This window comes from Eucalyptus grandis, chromosome 7 (genome assembly GCF_016545825.1).
Source record: "Eucalyptus grandis isolate ANBG69807.140 chromosome 7, ASM1654582v1, whole genome shotgun sequence".
Lineage (NCBI taxonomy): Eukaryota > Viridiplantae > Streptophyta > Magnoliopsida > Myrtales > Myrtaceae > Eucalyptus > Eucalyptus grandis.
Genome location: NC_052618.1, coordinates 60437505 through 60459294, shown reverse-complemented (window position 1 = coordinate 60459294; position 21790 = coordinate 60437505). Strand labels below are relative to the sequence as shown.

General features: G+C 37.9%; 1 protein-coding gene across 2 annotated transcripts; it reads left to right on the top strand.

Annotated features, from left to right (window-relative positions):
• The first annotated feature begins 5669 nt into the window (after positions 1–5669).
• LOC104431077 (hypersensitive-induced response protein 1-like) lies at positions 5670–14992 on the top strand. Of its 2 annotated transcripts, XM_039316723.1 has the most exons (8): positions 5670–5780; positions 5826–5869; positions 6928–7134; positions 7537–7657; positions 7816–7907; positions 8034–8130; positions 8367–8453; positions 14688–14992. In XM_039316723.1, exons 3-8 carry the CDS (start codon positions 6949–6951, stop codon positions 14768–14770), a joined length of 666 nt encoding a protein of 221 aa, XP_039172657.1. In that variant the 5' UTR covers positions 5670–5780; positions 5826–5869; positions 6928–6948; the 3' UTR covers positions 14771–14992. The 2 variants fall into 2 exon arrangements, with proteins under 2 accessions (XP_039172657.1, XP_039172656.1); XM_039316722.1 differs by lacking the exon at positions 14688–14992 and having other exon boundaries at positions 8367–8954.
• Positions 14993–21790: the final 6798 nt, after the last annotated feature.

The following is a 21790-nucleotide window of genomic DNA, read 5'->3' as shown; positions in this document are numbered from 1 at the left end:
AGCATATGGCTGGTGGAGGACGACACTTTTTGGTAAGCAGACACTAGATGATGGATGGATGTATACGTCAAATGTAAGGTCGTGTTCTTTCGAGTTAGCCGAGCATAGTTAAAAGCCTTGGCCTTTTGCTGTACCGACTCGAGATGTCCATCGCGATTATGTAAATAAAAGTGACTCGGCTTTATCATTTTATATGATGAATAGTTGGTGTGCATTGCATTATTGTTTGTCTGGAGATGGGATAGGGAGATTAGATTATGCTTCTGTTATATGAACTGCGCTGGGACAATTTAAAAAAAATAAAAAAATTAACCCCCAGGATTTATGGACATGCTATAAATAAATGGTATCATAGTGGTTTACTAATTAGAACAAGAGAGTAGTGCTTGTGGTGATCCGAACGGATCAGGAGGCATCAAGGGGTGCCACAATTTCCTAAGTTATCAAGAAACTTAAAAGAATTCCAAAAGAAAAGGTGGAAGGAGCAAGAAGATATGATTACACGTCATGAATAAATCTTCTATGGCTTTTCAAATCCACAAAAAGGAATACAATCTTATTACGTGTCACTTTTGTAATGATGTTAGCTACTTGAAAAAAGATTGTCTAAAGCGTGATTCGAAAAGAAAAATAAGTCTTGTGACTTAGTATGTTTTGAATCAAGCTTTATTGAAGTTTCTCATAATACTTAATGGATTGATTCTTATGCCACCTTTAGTGTGTCAAATACGATGCAATGATTTCTTACGATCTAAACCATAAAGTCTCACGGGGAATAGAAACAAGGCTCCATGTTGCAACCTAACCTCGGGTGCAGCACTTAGGGTTTGGCTAATGGACTACTAAACCTATACTTAGCTTGGGTTCTTCTAAGCCCATACTAATTCACAACTTAGATTCAAGTTTTTAACATGCAAATGAATTTTATTTATGAGCCACTACTAATTAGTTTATAATAGGTAGATTTGACATATAAGTAAAATAACAGAAGAATTATTTTACTCTTACAAATTGGAGAATTTGGGTACGAGGACTTAATTATATTAGATTTCTCTAATACCCTTTCGATATCATTTTTTTTTTCAAAATATCTTTGCAAGCAGTCTGGATTGGTTTTAGCCTAAATCACTATCATGCAATGGGGTTGCCATGCAGGTGCACAACCATTATTAAACACTTAATGAATCGAATAAATTGCATCAAAAGAATTAAGCACACCAAAGCAATTTTTTATTTTTATTTTTTGGGTTCTCTTGTCTTGAAATATAAACTTATATGACACGCATGAGTTGTTTTTGTATTTTTATTCTAAAATTTGAAATTAATAAAATCCCTAATTAAACTATCTAAAATGAATAGTTATCTAATCTAGTTTAGGGATTAATTTGACCTAAATCCTATCATATTTTAGAAAAATATTTTTAAAAAGCAACATTTTCTAAACATGCAAGCATTATCTAGTACCCTATTTATGAAAGAAAATGCTATCTAGAATCCATTCAAATCTATTCTAAAATTATCCAAACATGCAATCATATTCAAACTAGACAATGTTATCTAGAAATCCTACATATTCTAACATGCAATCCTAATTTAGGAAACTATCATATTTAATACACAATTTGATTATTTCGGGTGTTTTCCAAAACAAGCAATTTCCAAATATAAGCATTATATCAAACCTATTAAAGATATTCGTCGAGAATTCAAGTAAAGGGTTAAAATAATTGAAAAAAATAATCAATTGTCTTATGGATTAAATTAACAATTATTCTAATCCTAAACAATACAACATGCAAGAAAAAATCAATATAGTTGAAAAATTGATCTGAAGTCTCACGAATCAAATTAATAATTATAATGATTTTAAAATTAAAACATATTGATGTGCAAAAAAAAATCAAAATAATTTAAAAAGTGATCTAAAGTCTTACGGATTAAATTAGTAATTACAATGATTTTTTTCCAAAAAATCCTATTGGATAATGCTTAAAGTCTCAATGAAATCATTATTACCATCAAATATTCCAATTTAGGAAATAATATTGAGATGGAATTTGATTCAATAAAATTACCTTGTTTGGATTATTTGATTGCAAAACGGGATGCAACGGCAAGGAGTGAGTTCAGTGGGGGCTCTCGGTACGATCCGCGGACAGGCCTTCAGGTAGCAGAACTTCTCAACGAGGGGGACTACTGAAACTAGAATGCCACCGATATTGACGTGAACCCAACAATGCCAGAGGGGTTGTCTGGACTCCACAAGGCTAAGCAAAGTCTAGCAAAGTAGGTTTTTGTAAGGTTGAGCACGCCAAGGAACCCAGGAATCAGCGTGGCTAGGTGCAAAGACTCACGATTCAGCAGGTAACAGTTAACAATGGAGGATGGTGCCACAACTTTGTTGTTGGATGGATCACGAGCTGAAATACACCAAACTGGATGCTTCGCTGCTAAAGGAACCTGCAGCTCAATAGGGAGGTACGCTAGGTCGCGAGAACATTGTGGCGTGGCGTCAAGTTGGTCGGCAATAGCAGCGGTGGCACGGGTGTAGGCTTGGTTGAGCAACAGCGGCAATCGATAGAGGAATAGCAGACGCATGCAGTGGAAGAAGGGAGTTTGCCGGAAGAAGGGAGGCCGTAGCAGGTTGTAGGCGTCGGCAATGGGAGCAAGTGCGGCGACACTAGGGGCGGTAGCAATGGTGACAGTCGAGACAATAGCAATGATGACAGTCGGGACAATAGCAGGCAACGGTCGATGAAGGATTGACAACCGCGGACGGCGAAGTTACAAACATTGAGCTTGATGCTCAAAGACCCCCATTGGAAGAAGACAACTCCCCTTTTTTAACTTTTCTCTCTTTCACATCCTCTCTCTTTGTGCACCTTGTCAGAGAAGACCTCACTTTTTGTTGACCTATTGAGACAAAATGAGGTCTTTCTTTAGCCCTCCCCCCAAGTTCTTGCGTGAGGACTCTTCCTTGTAAATGCAACTCACTAAATAAAAGTTTGAAACCATCAAGTCAAATCAATCCATCACTAGTCCAATATAAATGCAATAAGAAAAAAAATGCTCTTAAAACCACATGTTATACAATTTAATTCTAATATTTTTGTTTAGGGGTTAAAAATTACTCCATAATTTTCTATGCAATAAATGAATGACTAGGGTCACCAAAATTTAGGTGTCAACACTCAAGTTGAAGGCTTTGGCACTTATCATTTAGTCTTAGATACATGGCATTATTTACATTTGTTTCAAATCCTTTATGTACCGACATTTTCTTACAATTTAGTTTCTTTGTCAAGACTTAATGTAACAAGATTTTCTTGTAAGTTTGGTTATTGATCTTTTAGTTTTTTTAAGAATGATGATTTTATTGAAACTAAAACTTTATGTGATGGTATCTACAAGTTTAAACTTGATAATGCTTTTGTTGAGACATTAATAACCTTACTTCATCATGGTGGCACTAAACGAGGTGTAGTAGATGAGAATTTTGCTTGTGGCATAAACATTTAGGTCATATATCTAAGGAAAGAATGTAAAGATTAGCAAAGAACGAAATTATTTCAAACTTGGATTTTACTAATCTTAGAGTGTATATTGATCATATTAAAAGCAAACAAACAAAACGCACCAACAAAGTGCCACAAAGAGCACAGAGTTTCTTAAAATCCTATATATGGTTCTTTTGATATTCTATCTTTTGGTGGAGAAAACTATTTTATCACCATTATTGATGATTTTTCACAGTATGGTTGTATTTATCTATTACATGCTAAATCTCAATCAGTGAATATATTTGAGATGTATATTAAGAGGTTGAGAGGTAATTAGATAAAAAAAAAAAAAAAAAGTGAAAATAGTAAGGTCGGATAGAGGTGGTAAATATTATGGAAAATATGATGAATTAGGATAATATCTGGGTCAATTTGCTAAATTCCTTGAAAGACACAGCATTTGTGCTCAATATATGATGTCGGGTACACCATAAGAAAATCGTGTAGCAAAACAGCATAATCGTACTTTAATGTAAATTGTTAGGATTATGATAAGTTATTCATCTTTACTCTTATTTTTATAGATGTATGCATTACAGACTTCTATGTATTTATTAAATATAGTTCCTAGTAAGGCAATTTCAAAAGCTCCCTTTGAATTATGGAAAAGAAGGAAACCTAGTTTATGATATCTACATGTTTGGGGCTATCCAGCAAAAGTACGAATTTACAATCCACGTAAAAAGAAATTGGATTTAAGAACGACCAATGGTTACTTCATTGGTTATGTAGAGAAATCCAAAGAGTGTAAATTTTATTATTTTAATCATAGTACGAGAATTGTTGAATTTAGAAATACTAGGTGGCAACATAAGCGGTAGTGAAAGAATGCATGAAGCTTATATTGAAGAAGTAAGGGTGGAAGTTTAGATACCCAAGACTTTTAACGCTGTTGTTCTTGATATTATAGTTCAACCCAACAATAATCAAGAAATGAATGATCAAACACTCCATAATAAAGATGTCGACATTAAACCTACAGTAGTTGAACCGCAAGAAAAAGTATTAAGAATATCTCAACAAGAAAGGAGACAGAATATTTCCAATGATTTTGTAGTTTATCCACAAGAGTCAGAAATTGATTTAAGAATTAGAAATGATCTAGGTTTATTTTCTTAAGCCATGGAATATGAAGATTCTAATAAATGGTTTAATGTTATGAAAGAAGAGTTGAAATCTATACATCAAAACCAACTTTGGGACCATATTGAATTGCCTAAACAACGTAAAAAGGTTGGACATAAATGGGTTTTTTTTAAAAACAAACGTGACTCAAAAGGCAATATCAAACAGTATAAATTACTTACAAAGATGGCATTGACTATAAGGAGATATTTTCATCGATCTCCAAGAAAGACTTACTTAGAATCAATATGGGTTTGATGGCTCATTATGATTTAGAGTCATACTAAATGGATGTCAAAACCGCATTTCTTAATGGGAATTTAGAAAAAGAAGTTTATATGAATCAACGCAAGAGCTTTTCAATTAAAGAAAAGGAAGCCACGATGTATAAATTAAATAAATCAATATATAGACTTAAAAAAGTTTCCTGACAATGGTTTAATAAGTTTAATAAAAACATAACTTCATTTGGGTTTAAGAAAAACACTGTTGGTTGGTGTACGTACGTATGTATATATGTATGTATATATATGAAGGTCAATGGGAGCAAATTTATTTTTCTAGTTCTATATATTTATGATATTTTACTTACTACTAATGATCTTGATTTGTCACATGAAATCAAGAAGTTTCTCTTTAAGAATTTTGAAATGAAGGATATTGGAGAGGCAATGAATGTGATAGGAATAAAAGTATTACGTGATAGATCACAAGGATTGCGAAAGTCGTCTCATACGGTCATATAGATAAATTTTCAAGAATCTTAAATTTTCTAAGTATAACATTATCACATGAATTTCCCATGATTCGAAATTGAGATTACAATTTTTTTCCTAATTTCAAAACAATTTCGTTGCGTCTTAATGTCCCTAAGATAATATATCAAAATCCCTTTTTAAATTTATTGATAAGTATCATTCAAATTAGTTCGTAGATGTGCAACCAATCTTGAATTTGTTCAAATTCATTTTCAATCCACAGAATCTCCCAGCCCGGTTGATCTACCGACACGCTTATATCTCCTTCGCCAGAGTAAAGTGAATCTGTCTCTAGGTCAACTACTTCCTGTCTCCCCACGCTCTGAACCTCCTTAGGGTTTGTACGGTCGCTGACACAGCCACGAAGGAGAACCTCCTTAGGGTTTGTACGGTCGCTGACACAGCCACGAAGGAAAGACGATTAAGGTAAATTTTCGGTCTTTGTTCTCTCGACGTTTCAGTCTCCATGTGGTTTTCTCGGAATCTTCAGAACCCCACTCGCCAGAGGAATTCCTGTTTTTTCCTCTTTTGGAATGGTGGGCACCAAGTGCTCGATTTCTTGATCGTTGTCCGTTGTTTCTTGGTGTAATTTGATGTGGAGAAGTTGTTGGGTTTGCGATTCCGCGGTCTGCACCGAGTAAGTGCGCTGGTGCCTCTAATTTATGACTTTAATCTCGTTAACGTGGAAAAGTATCGGGAACAATTCGAACTGAAGAAGTGAAGTTGCCCGGTAGTAGAGTTTCAAGGAAATACTCTGACGTGAATGTATGGTGGTCCGACCAAGAACAGTTTCTTCTTCGCATGGAATGCAATTTATTATCTTTGTTATGAGGTTACAGCGAGGTTACAGCTTAGATGCTCAACTACGTTTTTAATATGTTCATCAACGAAAGTGTTTCGCGTTTCGATCTTAATACTGAACATTGTATTTGAAAGCATTTAACAACAGCATCTGCTCTGGTCTTAAAGAAGTCTCCCAATCCTATCTTACTCCAAGCCATTCCGTGCCGATTTGCTACTGAAAAATGTAATTCCTTGTCTCTCTGTGTGTGCGTGTGCATGTTTAAAATTTGCAATTCTTATTTCATCTTCCTCCAGTCATTTTTCCATCCATCTTCCGCATAGTTACTGTTTCTAACCTCCTCCCTCCCTCGTTTGTGTGCTTGGTGTGCTAGAGTCCTGTCGCTTACATCTCCTTCCTGTAGTGTAAACTTTTCTTGTATTGCTGAATTGTCCAATGGTTATGGCATTCTTTCTCTGTTCCTTTAATTTATTGATCTTCTTTCTCTGAATAATACGGAACTCTTTCTCTCGTTGTGATTTTATTTTGCTTGAGGTGTATGAATTTTGGAGCTTTTTCCTGTTTCAATTTTTTTTTTTTTTTTTTTTTTTTTTTTATGTTCTGCTTGGCATTGGATATTTTGCGTTCCTGGACTCATAGGAGTCAGGACATAGAAGTAATGTTGTGTTTTTCTTCTTCCAAGGATCCAATTGAAAGACATAAGATGGGTAACCTCTGTTGCATTCAAGTTGACGAGTCCACAGTAGCTATTAAGGAGAGATTTGGCAAGTTTGAAGAAGTACTGGAACCTGGGTGCCATTTTCTTCCTTGGATTCTCGGATATCAGCGAGCTGGCAATCTTTCACTCCGATTGCAGCAGTTGGATGTGAATTGCAAAGCCAAGACCAAGGTTTGTTCAATCACGTGGATTTGCCTTGCAAAGTTTTGTGCAAATTTCTATCGACATTTAGATTACATTCTAGAGGATTTCGCTATACACAACTGCACCAATAGTCATCTTAGTGGGAAACAAAAAATGTTTAAATCAGCACATCACTGTTTGAACATCCTGTGCTCGAATAATCATGAGAACTACATTTTCTCAATTAAACTAGCTTTCATGGGTTTATCGAGAAGTACTAGTGCCGGTCTATTGATGTATTTCGAATAATTTGTGAATTTAGAGTGAATGTTGATGAATTTGTCAATTTCCTTTCTCGTTTCAGTTTTTTGGTATGGCAGCTTGTCACTTGTTACCAATTGACTAGTAAATGCTTGAATAGGTAAAGACCTGACGAGATATTTCTCACAGGACAATGTGTTTATCAATGTTGTTGCATTTGTGCAATATCGAGCCCTTGCAGACAAAGCATATGATGCCTTTTACAAGCTTAGCGACGTGAGGAGTAGGATCCAGACCAATGTGATCCATGGTATATGCCAAATGAATTTCATTGCATCAGTACAAATATAATACTGGAACAATTTTGTACGATTTTCGTGTGCAAGTGACACACTTTAGTCCTTCAATTAACACTTTGAGTAAGCAACAAATATTGCATCCCTGATTTTGTTGTTTCAATCATTCCAGTGATCCGAGCTGGTGTTGCAAAACTAAACTTGGGTGATGCTTATGAGCGGAAGAACGAAATTGACAAAGCTGTTAAAGATGAACTCGGAAAGGTTTTTTATTTTTTTATTTTTATTTTTTTTTAATTTGGGTAAAGGTACTCGGAAAGGTTGTCCACTCTAGACTTCTATATATAATTATGAGAGATAATCTGAGCTGTAGTTCCCTAAATTTTGTAGGCTATGTCTGACTATGGGTACGAGATTGTGAAAACATTGATCGTTGGCATTGAACTGGATGGGCTTGTTAAGCTGGTTATGAATGAAGAATATGCTGGTAACCTTCAAATTTCATTTGCCAGTTGATTCTAGATAATTTTTCAACATTGTGAAATTTTGAAATTGTTAGTGATACTGGACCTCATGTCATTTGCAGCTCTAAGAGGCTATATGTCAAAGATTTAAATTTGAATTCATAGTAGATACACCACCACATGTAAAAGTGTATTTTTATCTGCATCATATTTGAGTTAACTGCAAGTTTTGTTTTTCGTTTTGGACCGAGGGTTTCAGCAAACATGAAGGCTGAAGGGGAAATGTTTCGGCAAATCATGAGAGCTGAAGGCGATACTGAGTTAAAGTACCTTTCTGGGCTGGTTAGTGTGCTTGGATTCTCAGAGAACAATATGTCTGCCGTTCCTTCATCACTTGCGAGGAAGAAATATTTCCCTGAAGAGTCAAGGAAGAAATATTTCCCTGAAGAGTCAAGGATGAAATATTTCCCTGAAGATTCAAGGAGGAAATATTTCCCTGAAGATTCAAGGAGGAAATATTTCCCTGAAGATTCAAGGAGGAAATATTTCCCTGAAGAGTCTTAATACGGTGGTTTACATTGTGTCTTGAGTGCGTCTTATGCATATGAAAAGATATGAATGACTCAATTTGTATCAGTAATTATATCCTATGCTATGATCGTGCTTCCGCTTCCCAACTGTCGTAATCTTCTTTGTTCACTGAGTGCATTTGCTTTCTAGAGGTTCCTTCTTCTGAAATCTTGGCCGGGGAAGATTAGACTGGATGGACTTGTTGTCGCCCTTCTGCAACCTAAGATCTAGTTTGCCACTGAAAGTTACAATAAACTAGGCAACAGAATGAATGTCATTTTTTTTTTGTTGGTTTTGAAGGTGCTCTTATTTTGACTAGATCTGAGACATGATGACTAGAGATTAAGGGCGCATTTGGTAATCATTTTGTTCTCAGAAATAATTTTTGTTCAGAAATGATTTTTTCTGATTCTGTGTCCAGGAACAATTTCTGAGTTTTTAAATCGTTTAGTAATTGTCTAAAATTTTTAATTCCAAGATAAAAATACATTTAGTAGGATTCTTAAATTTTTTTGTTTCTTTTAATTTTTTTATATTTTTCTTTTTCTTTTTCTCTTCTTCTTCCTTCTTGGTGGTCTACGATCGGCTGGGTGAGGTTCAGTGAGCTCGATGGAGGCTTGCCTGGCCACCGTGAGGCTTGGCCTTGCCAGATTTGAGTGAGGCCGAGCGTCACCGTGGCTCGGCATAGCCGGCTCCCGTCTAGCTAGTCACTAGCCATGGTCGAGGTCGACAGCCAACCAAAAGGAAGAAAAAGAAAAGGAATAAGGAATAAGAGGAAAGAGGAGAAAAAAGAAGAGAGAAGAAAAAAAATAGATTTGATTTTAGGAATTATTCCCGAGAATAGTAAATAAATTTTTTTTTTTCTACTTAATTCTGTTTCAAATCTATTTCCGAAGAAAAAATGGATTTTTGTTCTTGAGAATAAAGAATTTATCAAATGGATTTTTGTTTTTTTATGGCTTCCGAGAACAAAAGAACAGAATTAGTTGTTTTCGGGAGTATTACCAAATGGGCCTTAAATCATTCAAGTGCTTTCTCATGTCCCCCCAAATTGAATTTACTTGATACCCAAACCCGAGAGAATTCTAAAAAGGAACTGATGAATCCCGCTGTTCCTGTTAAGCATCTTCACTACGCTCCTAAAGATGCTTCTCTCTTCCCCATTTCTTGATGATCTCGTCACGGTAGCAACATTTTCTGCTAGATTTTCTCCCTCTTTCGCTCTCAGGTGGCTTGGGGGCTTCGTCGTGGTTTTCTTTGTTCTAGTCTTGTTCATGGTGTTCGGTCTCTTCCTTCTCCACCACAATTGTAGCTTGCTTAGGCGTTGTCACGGTGATAAGTCCATCTTCAAGTCTTCCACCTTCTTCTGGATGTCCGAGTCTTCTAGAACTTTGAAGGTTTCTTCGATGTAAATGTACTTGTTGTCTTTCGTCAGTTTCTCTCCGCTGACTCTTACGTGATTGGTGCTATCGGTCTGGATCTTGATTTCTTCTATCTTGGAATAAGGAAAGATTAGATCAAAACCCATCATCAGGGTGGGCTTCGAGGGAATTCTAACACCTTAAGAAAATCATTTTAGATGCAATATCTCGAACTCTTCTTCTACATTAATTAGTTATGGGAGACTTATTAGAACTTGAACTTCGTGATCTCCTCTCTCTTTTTTTTTCTTTTTTCACATTTTTTGTCGGAAGGAAGAGAAAAAATAATTATGACAATCCCTGAATAAATCACCGCAAACAATTCTAAGAAAATTAGCGGGAATAGTTGTCACTTTACTGAGAACGAACTCTTACATAAATAACCACCGTCCGCAGCGGCGCAGCTGGCTTGGGCTCTCTCCCCCTCACGAATGGGAGAAGTTCGAATCCCAGAGGCGTCGTTAGGGATTCTTACCTTGAGTACTATAGTGGTGGGTCCTGCAGTCGCTCCCCTAGGGTTTGCTCGCCGGCAGTCGGTTTACGAGGTTCCCTAGGTCACAAAAAAAAAAAAAAAAACAAACAAACAAACTCTTACGTATATAAATATGGTGTTTCACTATATACAAAAGGGTTAGAGAAATCATTATATAGTTTCCATACCAAGAAGATCAACAAGGAAATAATGGCAATTCCTGTCCTTGATCCACCCAGGAGAAGGTTTAAACTGACACGTGGACCTCTAGAGTGCCATAACTTGGCACAGGGAAGCTTAAGAGTCATAACTTACGAAAGTAACACTTGAGTGCCAAAATCGGAGAGAAATGGATCACTTAAGTTCCACTCCGGCCAAAATGCTGACATGTCAATTTCCCGGCAAAACGAGTGCAAAATGACGCCGTTTTGCACGCTGACGTGGCCAAATCATGCAAAAACGGCGTCATTTTGGACTGACGTGGTAAAAAAATAATATAAAAATAATTAAATTTAGTTACAATATTTAAAAATAATAATTTTAATATTAAAAAAAATGTGGGGAGGCGGCGAGGGAGGGGGGCAGAGGAGGGAGGGTCGGCCGGGGTCGCGAGCCCTAGCCGGGGCCGGCGACCTCGGGTGACCAGCCCTAGTAGGCGGCGGCCCTTGGCCCGGCCAGGCAAGGGCCACCGACCCTCGCCGGATCCGGGCAAGGGCTCATGAGCCCTCGCCGCCGGGCCGGCGACCCCGCCGACCCTCCCCCTCCGTTGCCAACCCTTCCCAACGGCGACGACTAAGGGCTCAGCCCTCAACCGCCTCCAACCCCCCTTTTTAAATTTTAATTTTTTTTTAATTTTTTAATATTAAAATTATTATCTTTAAATATTTTAACTAAATTTAATTTTAAATTTAATTTAATTAATTTTGATATTATTTTTTTTACCATGTCAGCCCAAAACGATAACGTTTTTGCATTATTTGACCACGTCAACATGCAAAACGGCATCGTTTTGCACTCGCTTCACCAAAAAATTGACACGTCAGCGTTTTGGCCGGACTTTGGCCGAAGTGGCACTTAAGTGATCCGTTTTTCTTTGAATGTGGCAAGTGTTATTTTCGTAAGTTATGGCACTTAAGTGTCTCTTTGTACCAAGTTATGGCACTTAAAGCGTTCTTATGACGTTTAAACTCGTCGACTATATGGTCATTGGAGCACGTTCTCCCTGTAGTATTCGCCCTTTTTCTGAAGGTTTTTTTGACTAACTTAACCTCTGTGTTATCTAATGGTGTTACACCTAAGTTTTTTATTACATGATGTGGCCATACGTTATGTATGATTGAGATGCTATTTTGTAATTGAATTACTCACTGATACTCTTTTACCCGGGGGGAAAGCTATAATTAAGTCCGTATGTCCATGGAAACCACATAAAATAGATATAAAGCTGTATTTATGATTCAATATCTCAAAAAAAAAATCATTGAGATATTTTAAAAATAAGTCTTAGAATTGCAAAAAAATAATTCTACTTAAAAATAAGTCTTAGATTGAAAGGCTTCCACTTTTTAGGACAAAATTACCCGAAAGACTAATTATAAGCTTTTCGAGGAATTTTACTATTTTTATTTTTTTTTTTGGAACTTTCTCATTTTTATGGATTTTTCAATTTTTCAATTTTTTTTTATCTTTTTAAACATTTTTCTGGATTTTCTAAATATTTAAGAATTATGATTTTTACTTTTTATGAATTTCTGAATTTTCTGGAAATTGTTGAATTTTTTCAACATTTTCCTGAATTTTGTGAAAACTTTTGAATTTTTAGCATTTTTCAAATTTTTTAAAAAAAGTTTTGAATTTTTGAATTTTTTTAAAGTTTAATTTGCGTCTTTTTGGTCAGCTCTTGAGATCTGGCCGACGGCGCCGAATGAGCCCTCATTGCTCACGGTCATGGCATCAAATCTAAAACTTGCAGCCATGAGTTCCACGTCCGGAGCCACGGCCGCATGCATGGTCTCTAGATCTAAAAGTTTGACTGAGCCCAAATTCGAAGGCTAATTCCCATTCTAACTAAGGATTCTTGTGGTTCCGGAGGATCCAGCTACAGGAGAACCAGGAACTTGAAGTTGCGTGGGGCATGCTCCAGACAATGCAACTTGAAAACCAAAAACAGAAAAAAGGAAAAAAGTGAGGATGAATCGTGAGGCTTTTAGGAAAGGCTCGTCCGTAACGACGGCTTAGCAATGGCCATTATAATAAGAAGAGAAAAAAGATGTTTTGTTACCTCATTTTCAATTTAGTTGGCATGACTTTTCTTGAGTAAACGAGGCATTTCAAAAGTTACTAAATTCAAAGACTTGATTACCATTTTACGTGTTGTTACTCTTTTTCTTTTTCTTTTTTTATCAAAAGAAAGATACCATTCATACATCAAAATAATACTCGAGAGGGACATAGAAGGCTTTCAAAAGTTTGTTTTATATTGCGATAGCATGAGTGCCATCCATTTGAGCAAAAATCCGGTATTTCATTCAAGATCGAAGCATGTTGATGTGAAGTATATTAAATTCGAGAAAAACTAGAAGAGAAGCTATTCCTACTTGAGAAAGTTCATACCGACAACAATGAGTCCAACATAATGACCAAAGCCTTGCCCGTGGTGAAGCTTGACGGTTGTAGAAGAAAAGCGGGCATGACGAAGTTTGAATCATTCATGGAAGATGTCACCACCACTCTCTTGACAGAAGAGACTTTGGCACATGACCGCAAAACATTAAGGGTGCCTTTTAGGGCAGGATCAATTAATTCAGCCTAAATTGTGCAAGAGAAAACAAAATCATTTAGAACAGAACCTATCGGAACTATCAGAAAAAATTGAAACTCCTTGTGTTGGATCACTTGAAACTGATTGCTGGAGCACAAGCAAGATCATTAGAGAAGTCCCCTATACATGGACAATGGAATGGAGTGAAATGTAAACGAGTTATGTAAAAACCAAGGACAACATTGCAACAGAGACGAGTATGAGGCACGAAGGATGGCTGAACTGACAAGATACAAGTACCTAGGGGTCAGCAACTGAGAGCAAGACAGGTGATGCCCTATGAAAAACGCCTATGCACCCATTGACTACAGAGTCAAAGGACCCTTCTTCCAGCAAGTCCGCTTTAAATAATTGCAATCTCTCCTTAGCCCCTTCAAGTGCCAGAAGGTGTTCTGTCTTCTTTGGGTCATCTGTGACACACAAACAAGAATGAAAATTACTCATTTAAGGGGTTGGAATCCAGAATTCTAGTGGTCACCCTCATTGACATACTAGTAAAATCTCGTCATCCATGGCCAAATGGGCAGAAAAAGATAAGTTACATCGTTCTTGGATGAACTTGCTCTGGCTCAAGAGGTAATTAATGACTTTAATTGCATCATTTAGTTGATTCACGGAGATCTAATGATAGATTTTAGCTGCTAGATTGTGTTTTCGTAGTGCTGAAATGAGAATGAAGAAATCAAGAGCTTTAGACTCTAAAATTTCATTAAGGCGCCCTGCATACTTGGTGAAATCTACATGGTGTCCCAATGGATGAAACATGGCCTAGTATCTCATAGAAAACATTAAATAGAATTACCAAGAAAAGAAATGTGTTAGAATATTTAAGGCGTGATTTATTATTTAAATATTCTAACAATCTCAAACTCTTCTTCTACATTAATTAGCTATGGGAGACTTATTAGAACTTGAACTTCGTGATCTCCTCTTATTTCTTTTCTTTTTTCATCTTTTTTTTCGGAAGGAAGAGAAAAAATAATTATCACAATCCCTGAATAAATCACCGCAAACAGTTCTAAGAAAATTAGTGGGAATAGTTGTCACTTTGCTGAGAACGAACTCTTACATATATAAATATGGTGTTTCACTACATACAAAAGGGTTAGAGAAATCATTATATGGTTTCCATACCGGGAAGATCAACAAGGAAATAATGGCAATTCCCGTCCTTGATCCACCCAGGAGAAGGTTTAAACTCGTCAACTATATGGTCATTGGAGCGCGTTCCCCCTACAGTATTCGCCCTTTTTCTGAAGCTTTTTTTGACTAACTTAAACTCTGTGTTATCTAATGGTGTGCGTGGCTTCTCGGAGAACACTATGTCTGCCGTTCCTTCATCACTTATGAGGAAGAAATTTTTCCCTGAAGAGTCTTAATACGGTGGTTTACATTGCGTCTTGAGTGCGTCTTATGCATATGAAAAGATATGACTGACTCACTTTGTATTAGTAATTATATCCTACGCTACGATCATGCTTCCGCTTCCCAACTGTCGTAATCTTCTCTGTTCAATGAGTGCATTTGCTTTCTAGAGGTTCCTTCTTCTGAAATCTTGGCCGGGGAAGATTAGACTGGATGGACTTGTTGTCGCCCTTCTACAACCTATGATCTAGTTTGCCACTGAAAGTTACAATAAACTAGGTAACAGAATGAATTGTCATTTTTTGTTGGTTTTGAAGATGCCCTTATTTTGACTAGATTTGGAACATGATGGTTGGAGATTAAATGCGCATTTGGTAATCATTTTGTCCTCAAGAATAATTTTTCTTCAGAAATGATTTTTTTCTGATTTTGTGCACAGGAACAATTTCCGATTTTTAAAAGCGTTTAGTAATTATTCAAAATTTTTAATACTGAGATAAAAATGCGTGATTAAAAATGTGTTTAGTAGGATTCTTAAATTTTTTTTTTTTTTTTTTTAAATTTTTAAAATTTAAAATTTTTCTTTTCTCTTCTTCTTCCTTCTTGATGGCCTATGATTGGTGGGTGAGGTTCAGCGAGCTCCTCGGAGGCTCGCCTGGCCATCGTGAGGCTCGGCCTTGCCAGATTTAAATGAGGCTGAGCCTTGCCGTGACTCGGCATAGCCGGTTCTTGTCTAGCTAGTCAAGGCGCGTTTGGTAACGATACTGTTCCCGAGAACGGATTCGACAAGAAATAATTATTTTTATTATTGTTCGGGAACTAATTCCCGAGTAAAAGAAGCCGTTTGGTAAGCTGTTCAAAATTTCTGATTCTGGAATAGAATTGCGTTTAATACCGTGTTAATTGATTCTGTTTCTAAATCAATTTCTTTTAATTTTTAAATAATTTTTATATTTTTTTTTTCCTTTTTTCCTCTTTTTTTTTTCTCCTATTCTTCTTCTTCTTCTTCTTCTTCTTCCTTAGTCTAGCAATAATCGGCAACCAGCCGGACAAGGGCCGGCAACCTCATTGGAGCGTCGTCGGCCCTCGGCGAGGTTGGCCCTCGTCGGTCGAGCCTCGCGGCGGTGAGTGAGCCTTGATGGTGGCTAGGCGAGCCTCGCCGGGGTTGGGCGAGGCTCGCTTGGCCATCGACGGGGTTGGGCGAGCCTCGCGCTTGAGGTTGAGCCTTGCCGGTGGTCACGCGGGCCTCACCGGGATTGGGCGAGGCCCACCTCTGGGCGAGGCCGAGCCTCATCGATGGCCGGGCGAGCCTACGGCGACCTCGCCGGATAAGTTGCCAGTGACCGGTAGTGGCCGGCTGCCGGTGGCGGGCGGCGATCGCGAGATGGCGGTCGATGAAGAAGAAGAAAAGAGGAAGAGTTTTGATTCTCAATTTTGTTCCGGAACAAGAATCAACTTTTTTTAATTCTTGATTCTCTTCCCAATCTGTTCCGGGAACAAATTTGATTCCGGGAATAAAATTTTTACCAAACGCGATTCTCGTCCCAAACTGATTTTGGGAAAAAAAAAATCAGAATGAGGTACTGTTTGGATGGTTATCAAACAAAGTGCCTCATTGGCCATTGCCGAGGCCGGTAGTTGACCAAAAGGAAGAAAAAAAAAAGGAAAAGGGAAGAAGAGGAAAGAGGAGAAAAAAGAAGAGAGAAGAAAAAAAATAGATTTGATTTTAGGAATATTTTCTGAGAATAATAAATAATTTTTTTTCTACTTAATTATGTTTCAAATCTATTTTCAAAGAAAATGGATTTTTGTTCTTGAGAATAAATAATTTATCAAATGAATTTTTGTTCTTTTTTGCTCGTGAGAACAAAAGAAAATAACTAGTTGTTCTCGGGAGTATTACCAAACGGGCCTTAAATCATTCCAGTGTTTTCTCATGTCCCCCCAAATTGAATTTACTTGATACCCAGACCCAAGAGAATCTTTAAAAAGGCCCGAGAGAATCCTAAAAAGGAACTAATGAATCCCGCTGTTCCTGTTAAGCATCTTCACTACGCTCCTAAAGATGCTTCTCTCTTCCCCATTTCTTGATGATCTCGTCATGGTAGCAACATTTTCTGCTAGATTTTCTCCCTCTTTTGCTCTCAGGTGGCTTGGGGGCTTCGTCGTGGTTTTCTTTGTTCTAGTCTTGTTCATGGTGTTCGGTCTCTTCCTTCTCCACCACGGTTGTAGCTTGCTTAGGCACTGTCATAGTGATAAGTCCATCTTCAAGTCTTCCACCTTCTTCTGGATGTCCAAGTCTTTTGGAACTTTGAAGGTTTCTTCGATGTAAATGTACTTTGTCTTTCGTCAGTTTCTCTCCGCTGACTCTCACGTGATTGGTGCTATCGGTCTGAATCTTGATTTCTTCTATCTTGGAATAAGGAAAAATTAGATCAAAACCCATCATCAGGGTGGGCTTCGAGGGAATTCTAACACCTTAAGAGAATCATTTTTTAGGAAAGGCTCGTCCATAACGACGGCTTAGCAATGGCCATTATAATAAGAAGAGAAAAAGATGTTTTGTTTACCTCATTTTTAATTGAGTTGGCATGACTTTTCTTGAGTAAACGAGGCATTTCAAAAGTTACTAAATTCAAAGACTTGATTACCATTTTACGTGTTGTTACTCTTTTTCTTTTTCTTTTTTTTTTATCAAAAGAAAGATACCATTCATACATCAAAATAATACTCGAGAGGGACATAGAAGGCTTTCAAACCTAGTAAATCCCAAATAACTACAAATTAGATAAAAAGCCAGAATGCAAATAACAAAGTACAATTTGTAACTAGAAATGCACTCTCATCCTTCAAGAACATATTTGACACCATAAATGATCGGTAGCTGTTCACCAAATTCAATGATGAGCACACGTTGAGATCTCTCACTTCATTTGTAACGGTTTGTGGCACTCATCTAGATTCAACATTCTCATTACTATCACCGTATAGAGATATTGGCATCAAAATGTTGAAAAACACAAATCAAATATCTGTAAGTAGTTCTCAAATCTATATTTAGATCTAGTTCGGGAGTGTAAAATCGTCAAAACTCGACCTAAATCTTAATCGGGAAAGGAGAGCGGCCTAATCTCAGATAGATTGTGGAATTACGTTGTGAACATTCTCCTCATTGGTTGTGGACTGGACAAATGGCCGAACTGGTCTTCATGTTCATCCAAATTCAGCTGCAGAAATTCATCCACTCACAAACTCCCTGAACAAATAGAGAGAGAAAAGAAAGACAGACAGCTTCAAAAGAGAGAAGATGGAGATAGAGAGGGAGAGGGGGAGCTCCCTTTAGATACGGCACTATAGAGAGGGGGCAGCTTCAAAGGAAAAAGAAGGAAACCTAATCTTCTATTAGTTAAAGAAATTATCCTCCCTCAACAGTATTGGTGTATATATAACATCAAAACAAAAGCAAAAACCATCTTTCTCTCCCGTACAACCTATTTTCTCAAGTGACTCTCTCTTTCTTCTATTATCATATTGAAAACTCAGGATAAATAAAGCAATTTGAAGGTATCGCCATTAAGTCGGTAACTCCTTAATGTTAGAAAGGAACCAAATTTGCAAAAACTCAGAGAAACATGGAAAGTCATCTCCTTGTTTTCTTTATTATGGGTGAGGGAAAGGAAGGTTTCAGTCAAAACGGCATTAATAAAACCCTTCTCCGCACACACCTCTCCAACTACCCATACTGTTGAGGGACTAATGGCGTTCCTATAGTGAGGGAACACTACAAACCCAAAGAATGCTAGTGAAAAGATCCTATTCACCCACCAATATCTTCAATTTATATAATGGTTGTTGTATTAGAGCATCGTAGGACGTTACATGGCCGACGCCCCATTGCCAGTGGGGGCAATGGCGATGGTCGGCACATCGAAGACCCCATTGGCCATTGCTGCCAGCGCACCAGCGATGGGGCGGCCGACATAGGCAAGAGGGAGTCGTCCCTCTCATGTGTATTCTTTTTTTTTTCTTTTTTCTTTTTGTCTTTTTAAGTTTTATTTTTCCTTATTTTTAGGCTCTTATTAGAAATAAAGTGCATTTCAGGCTCTTATTTAAAAAAAAAAATGGAGATATTTCGAGCTTTTCTTTAAAATATTGTCCACTTTAAATTTTTATTTGAGAAAATGAGAGCATTTCAAATCTTTATTTGGAATTTTTTTCTATAAAGAATTTGAACTATTATTTTAACATATATGTATTTTTCAGATCGTGGATTCTCACGAAACAAATCGACCATAATCGGGAAATGAATTCCACGAGAGATGGATCGAAGTGTTTCGTCTTTGCCTCTTGAGAGGTGGGGCCACCAAAGGAGCAAGCGAGAGAACCGCATGCAACACTCGCGCAAGGGGCACCGCGGAGTGGGCGCACCTCTTTGCTCTAGAGAGCTTCTTTCGATGTCCCTCTGCACACGTGTCGGTCGACACGGTTGAAGCTTTCCGTTTCTGGTCGCGCAGATCAGACGTCTTCACTGCTCTCTCCTGCGGTCAATCGTCAGCCGGTGATCTCTAAAAGCAGCGCCTCTTGCCGACACGTGTAATTAGGAGAGAATTTGCCAAATCTCCTATAGTTCTGTCAAACTAATCCCTCGGCTCTTTTCGAACATCGTGAGCATCTTATGCCTACTTCTATATTGTTCGAACGTGGCTACGATGATCCAAAAAAATACGAATTGCATCTACAATGACCCATAAATCGAATGTTAGATTCTTGAAGGATTAAATATAATTTGATAATTTCCCTTATTTTAGCTCGTGCCTTTGCCTCTATGTACCCATTCGACTAAAATCAATGTACAAATTTAATGAGTTTCTAAGATCCAAAACTGTTCAACTCAACTAACGTAAGCTTGTGTTCAACCCCCCTCCCCACAAAAAAAAAGTGAGCATGTGATGTAAGAATTATTGTGGCTCACGTGATTTTATTAATTATTGTTCAATGAATATTTAAGAGCTTTTACCATAAATAATAATAATATTTAAGAGCTAAAACATATTGCCTATGAGAAATTGTAATCCTTATGAAATAAAATGTGCAATCTTTATGAGTGTTGACACCTAAATTTTAACGATCCGATCATTTATTTATTGCACAGAAAATTATGGGTTAATTTTATCCAAAAAAATCATTAATTGCATAACATATAATTTTAGGTGCATTCATTTTTCTATTTATTACATTCACATTGGGTTGACAGTGGTGGATGGACTCGAACAAATGGTTTTAAGCTTAATAGATATGAAGGCATTCTATTCTTCGATGTGATATTTCTTTATTTCAAACAAGAAATAAATATCTTGGTCAAATATTTGGAGGAAAATTCACAATCGGAACAAGACCAAAAGAAATATCATGTCAATATCCGTTCAAGAGCATAAAAGGAAAATTTGACCAATGAAAATGAATAAAAAGAAAGGATGATATGGTAGTCGACGTTTTATATATTCATGCAATGTATCAGCAAGGAGCGTACACGGCGTGATATATTCTTCGTTTGAAAACATGAAAGTCGCAGATTTTGAGCGCACCCCAGAGAGGAAAGAAAAACAAAAGCGAAGATTTTATAATATTTTATCACATTTTCTTTCCTTGGTGGGGGGCTTCGTGCACGCATATAAAAAGGGTCGGCCAGAATTCTTTAAAGGGGGCTTCTCTTCATCGAAAAAAAGAACACAAAAAGTAAAACAGTGAAAAAAAAGAGAGTAAAGGAAGAGGGGTTTCGGTTCTTTGGGAAAAGAAAAGTCAGCAAGGGGCAGAGGGAAAAGAGACGTGAGAGTGACATGTGAGAGAGAGAGAGAGAGAGAAAAAAGGAAGGAAAAAAAAAAAGAAAAAGAAAAGGAGAGGAAAAGGACTGCATCGTCGTCTTCTTCGCGAGGGCCCTCCGGCCGCGCCAGCCCGAGCCGCGCCGTCCACCGTCGCGCCACCGCGACACGAGCCGCCTCCGCGACTCGCCACCTCGCCGCTCCGCTCGCGTCCGCCACTGCTGTTCCGCCGGTCTCCGCCGCTCGAGATCCGCCCGTGACGCTGCTGCTGCCCCTGCTCTGTCCGCGATCTGCTCAACCCGACGCCTGCTGCATTCCCCCGGCGTTTCCTCCTGCTCGCTCGTTGCTGTCCGAGCCGCCGGCAATCGAAACCCTCGCCGCACCATCGCGATTTTGCCCTCAGCCCGTCTGCGACGCCCGCGAAGCCTCTGCTGCTCCCGACGACCCGACATCTCCACCTGCTGCTTCGGCCTCGCCGACGCCTGCTGCAGCCGCGCCCATTCATCTCCGCGCCTGCCGCCTATCACCGAGCGCCGCTCGCCTCCGTCGCTACCACCGTGTCTGCTCGACGCCGCTGCCTCCCGACGCCAGTAGGCCCCGAACCAGTCGCTGCTGTCTCCGCCTTTGCTCGACGCCGCTCCTCCTCCGCTCCTCCTCCGCCCCTGTTCGCGACCGGCAGCGACCCGTGAGTCCCCGCGCCGGAGCTCCGACAACCGCGATTTACGACCGACCGTGACCAACACCTTTGCCAAGCCTTGCGTAAGAAAAAAAGAAGAAAAGAAAAAGGAAAAAATCAAATTAGGTATATTTGCTTTAATTTATTAGGTATAGTTTATTTTATTTTATTTTATTTTATTTCTTGTTTACTTATTTGAAATATTGTCCCCATGCATAATTGGAAATTCCAACATATCACATGATTCGCAACCGCGCCTAGATTTTTTTATTTCATCTATAAGGTAATCAAGCATGAGTAAAATTGATATTTTGGTTTTTAAGACTTAAGATCAATATATCGATTTTATTAGCGATATATTATCCATTGATCTGAACAATTTATGATACATTTGGTGATTTTGAATGGTCTGTCTTTGACTTGATTGCTTTATTTATCTTGAAATATGTTTAGGTTAGAATATTGGATGCTTTAGGGTTATTTGCATATTTGGGTTAAGCATTTTATTTATCATGAATTGTCATAAAAAAAAAAGACAT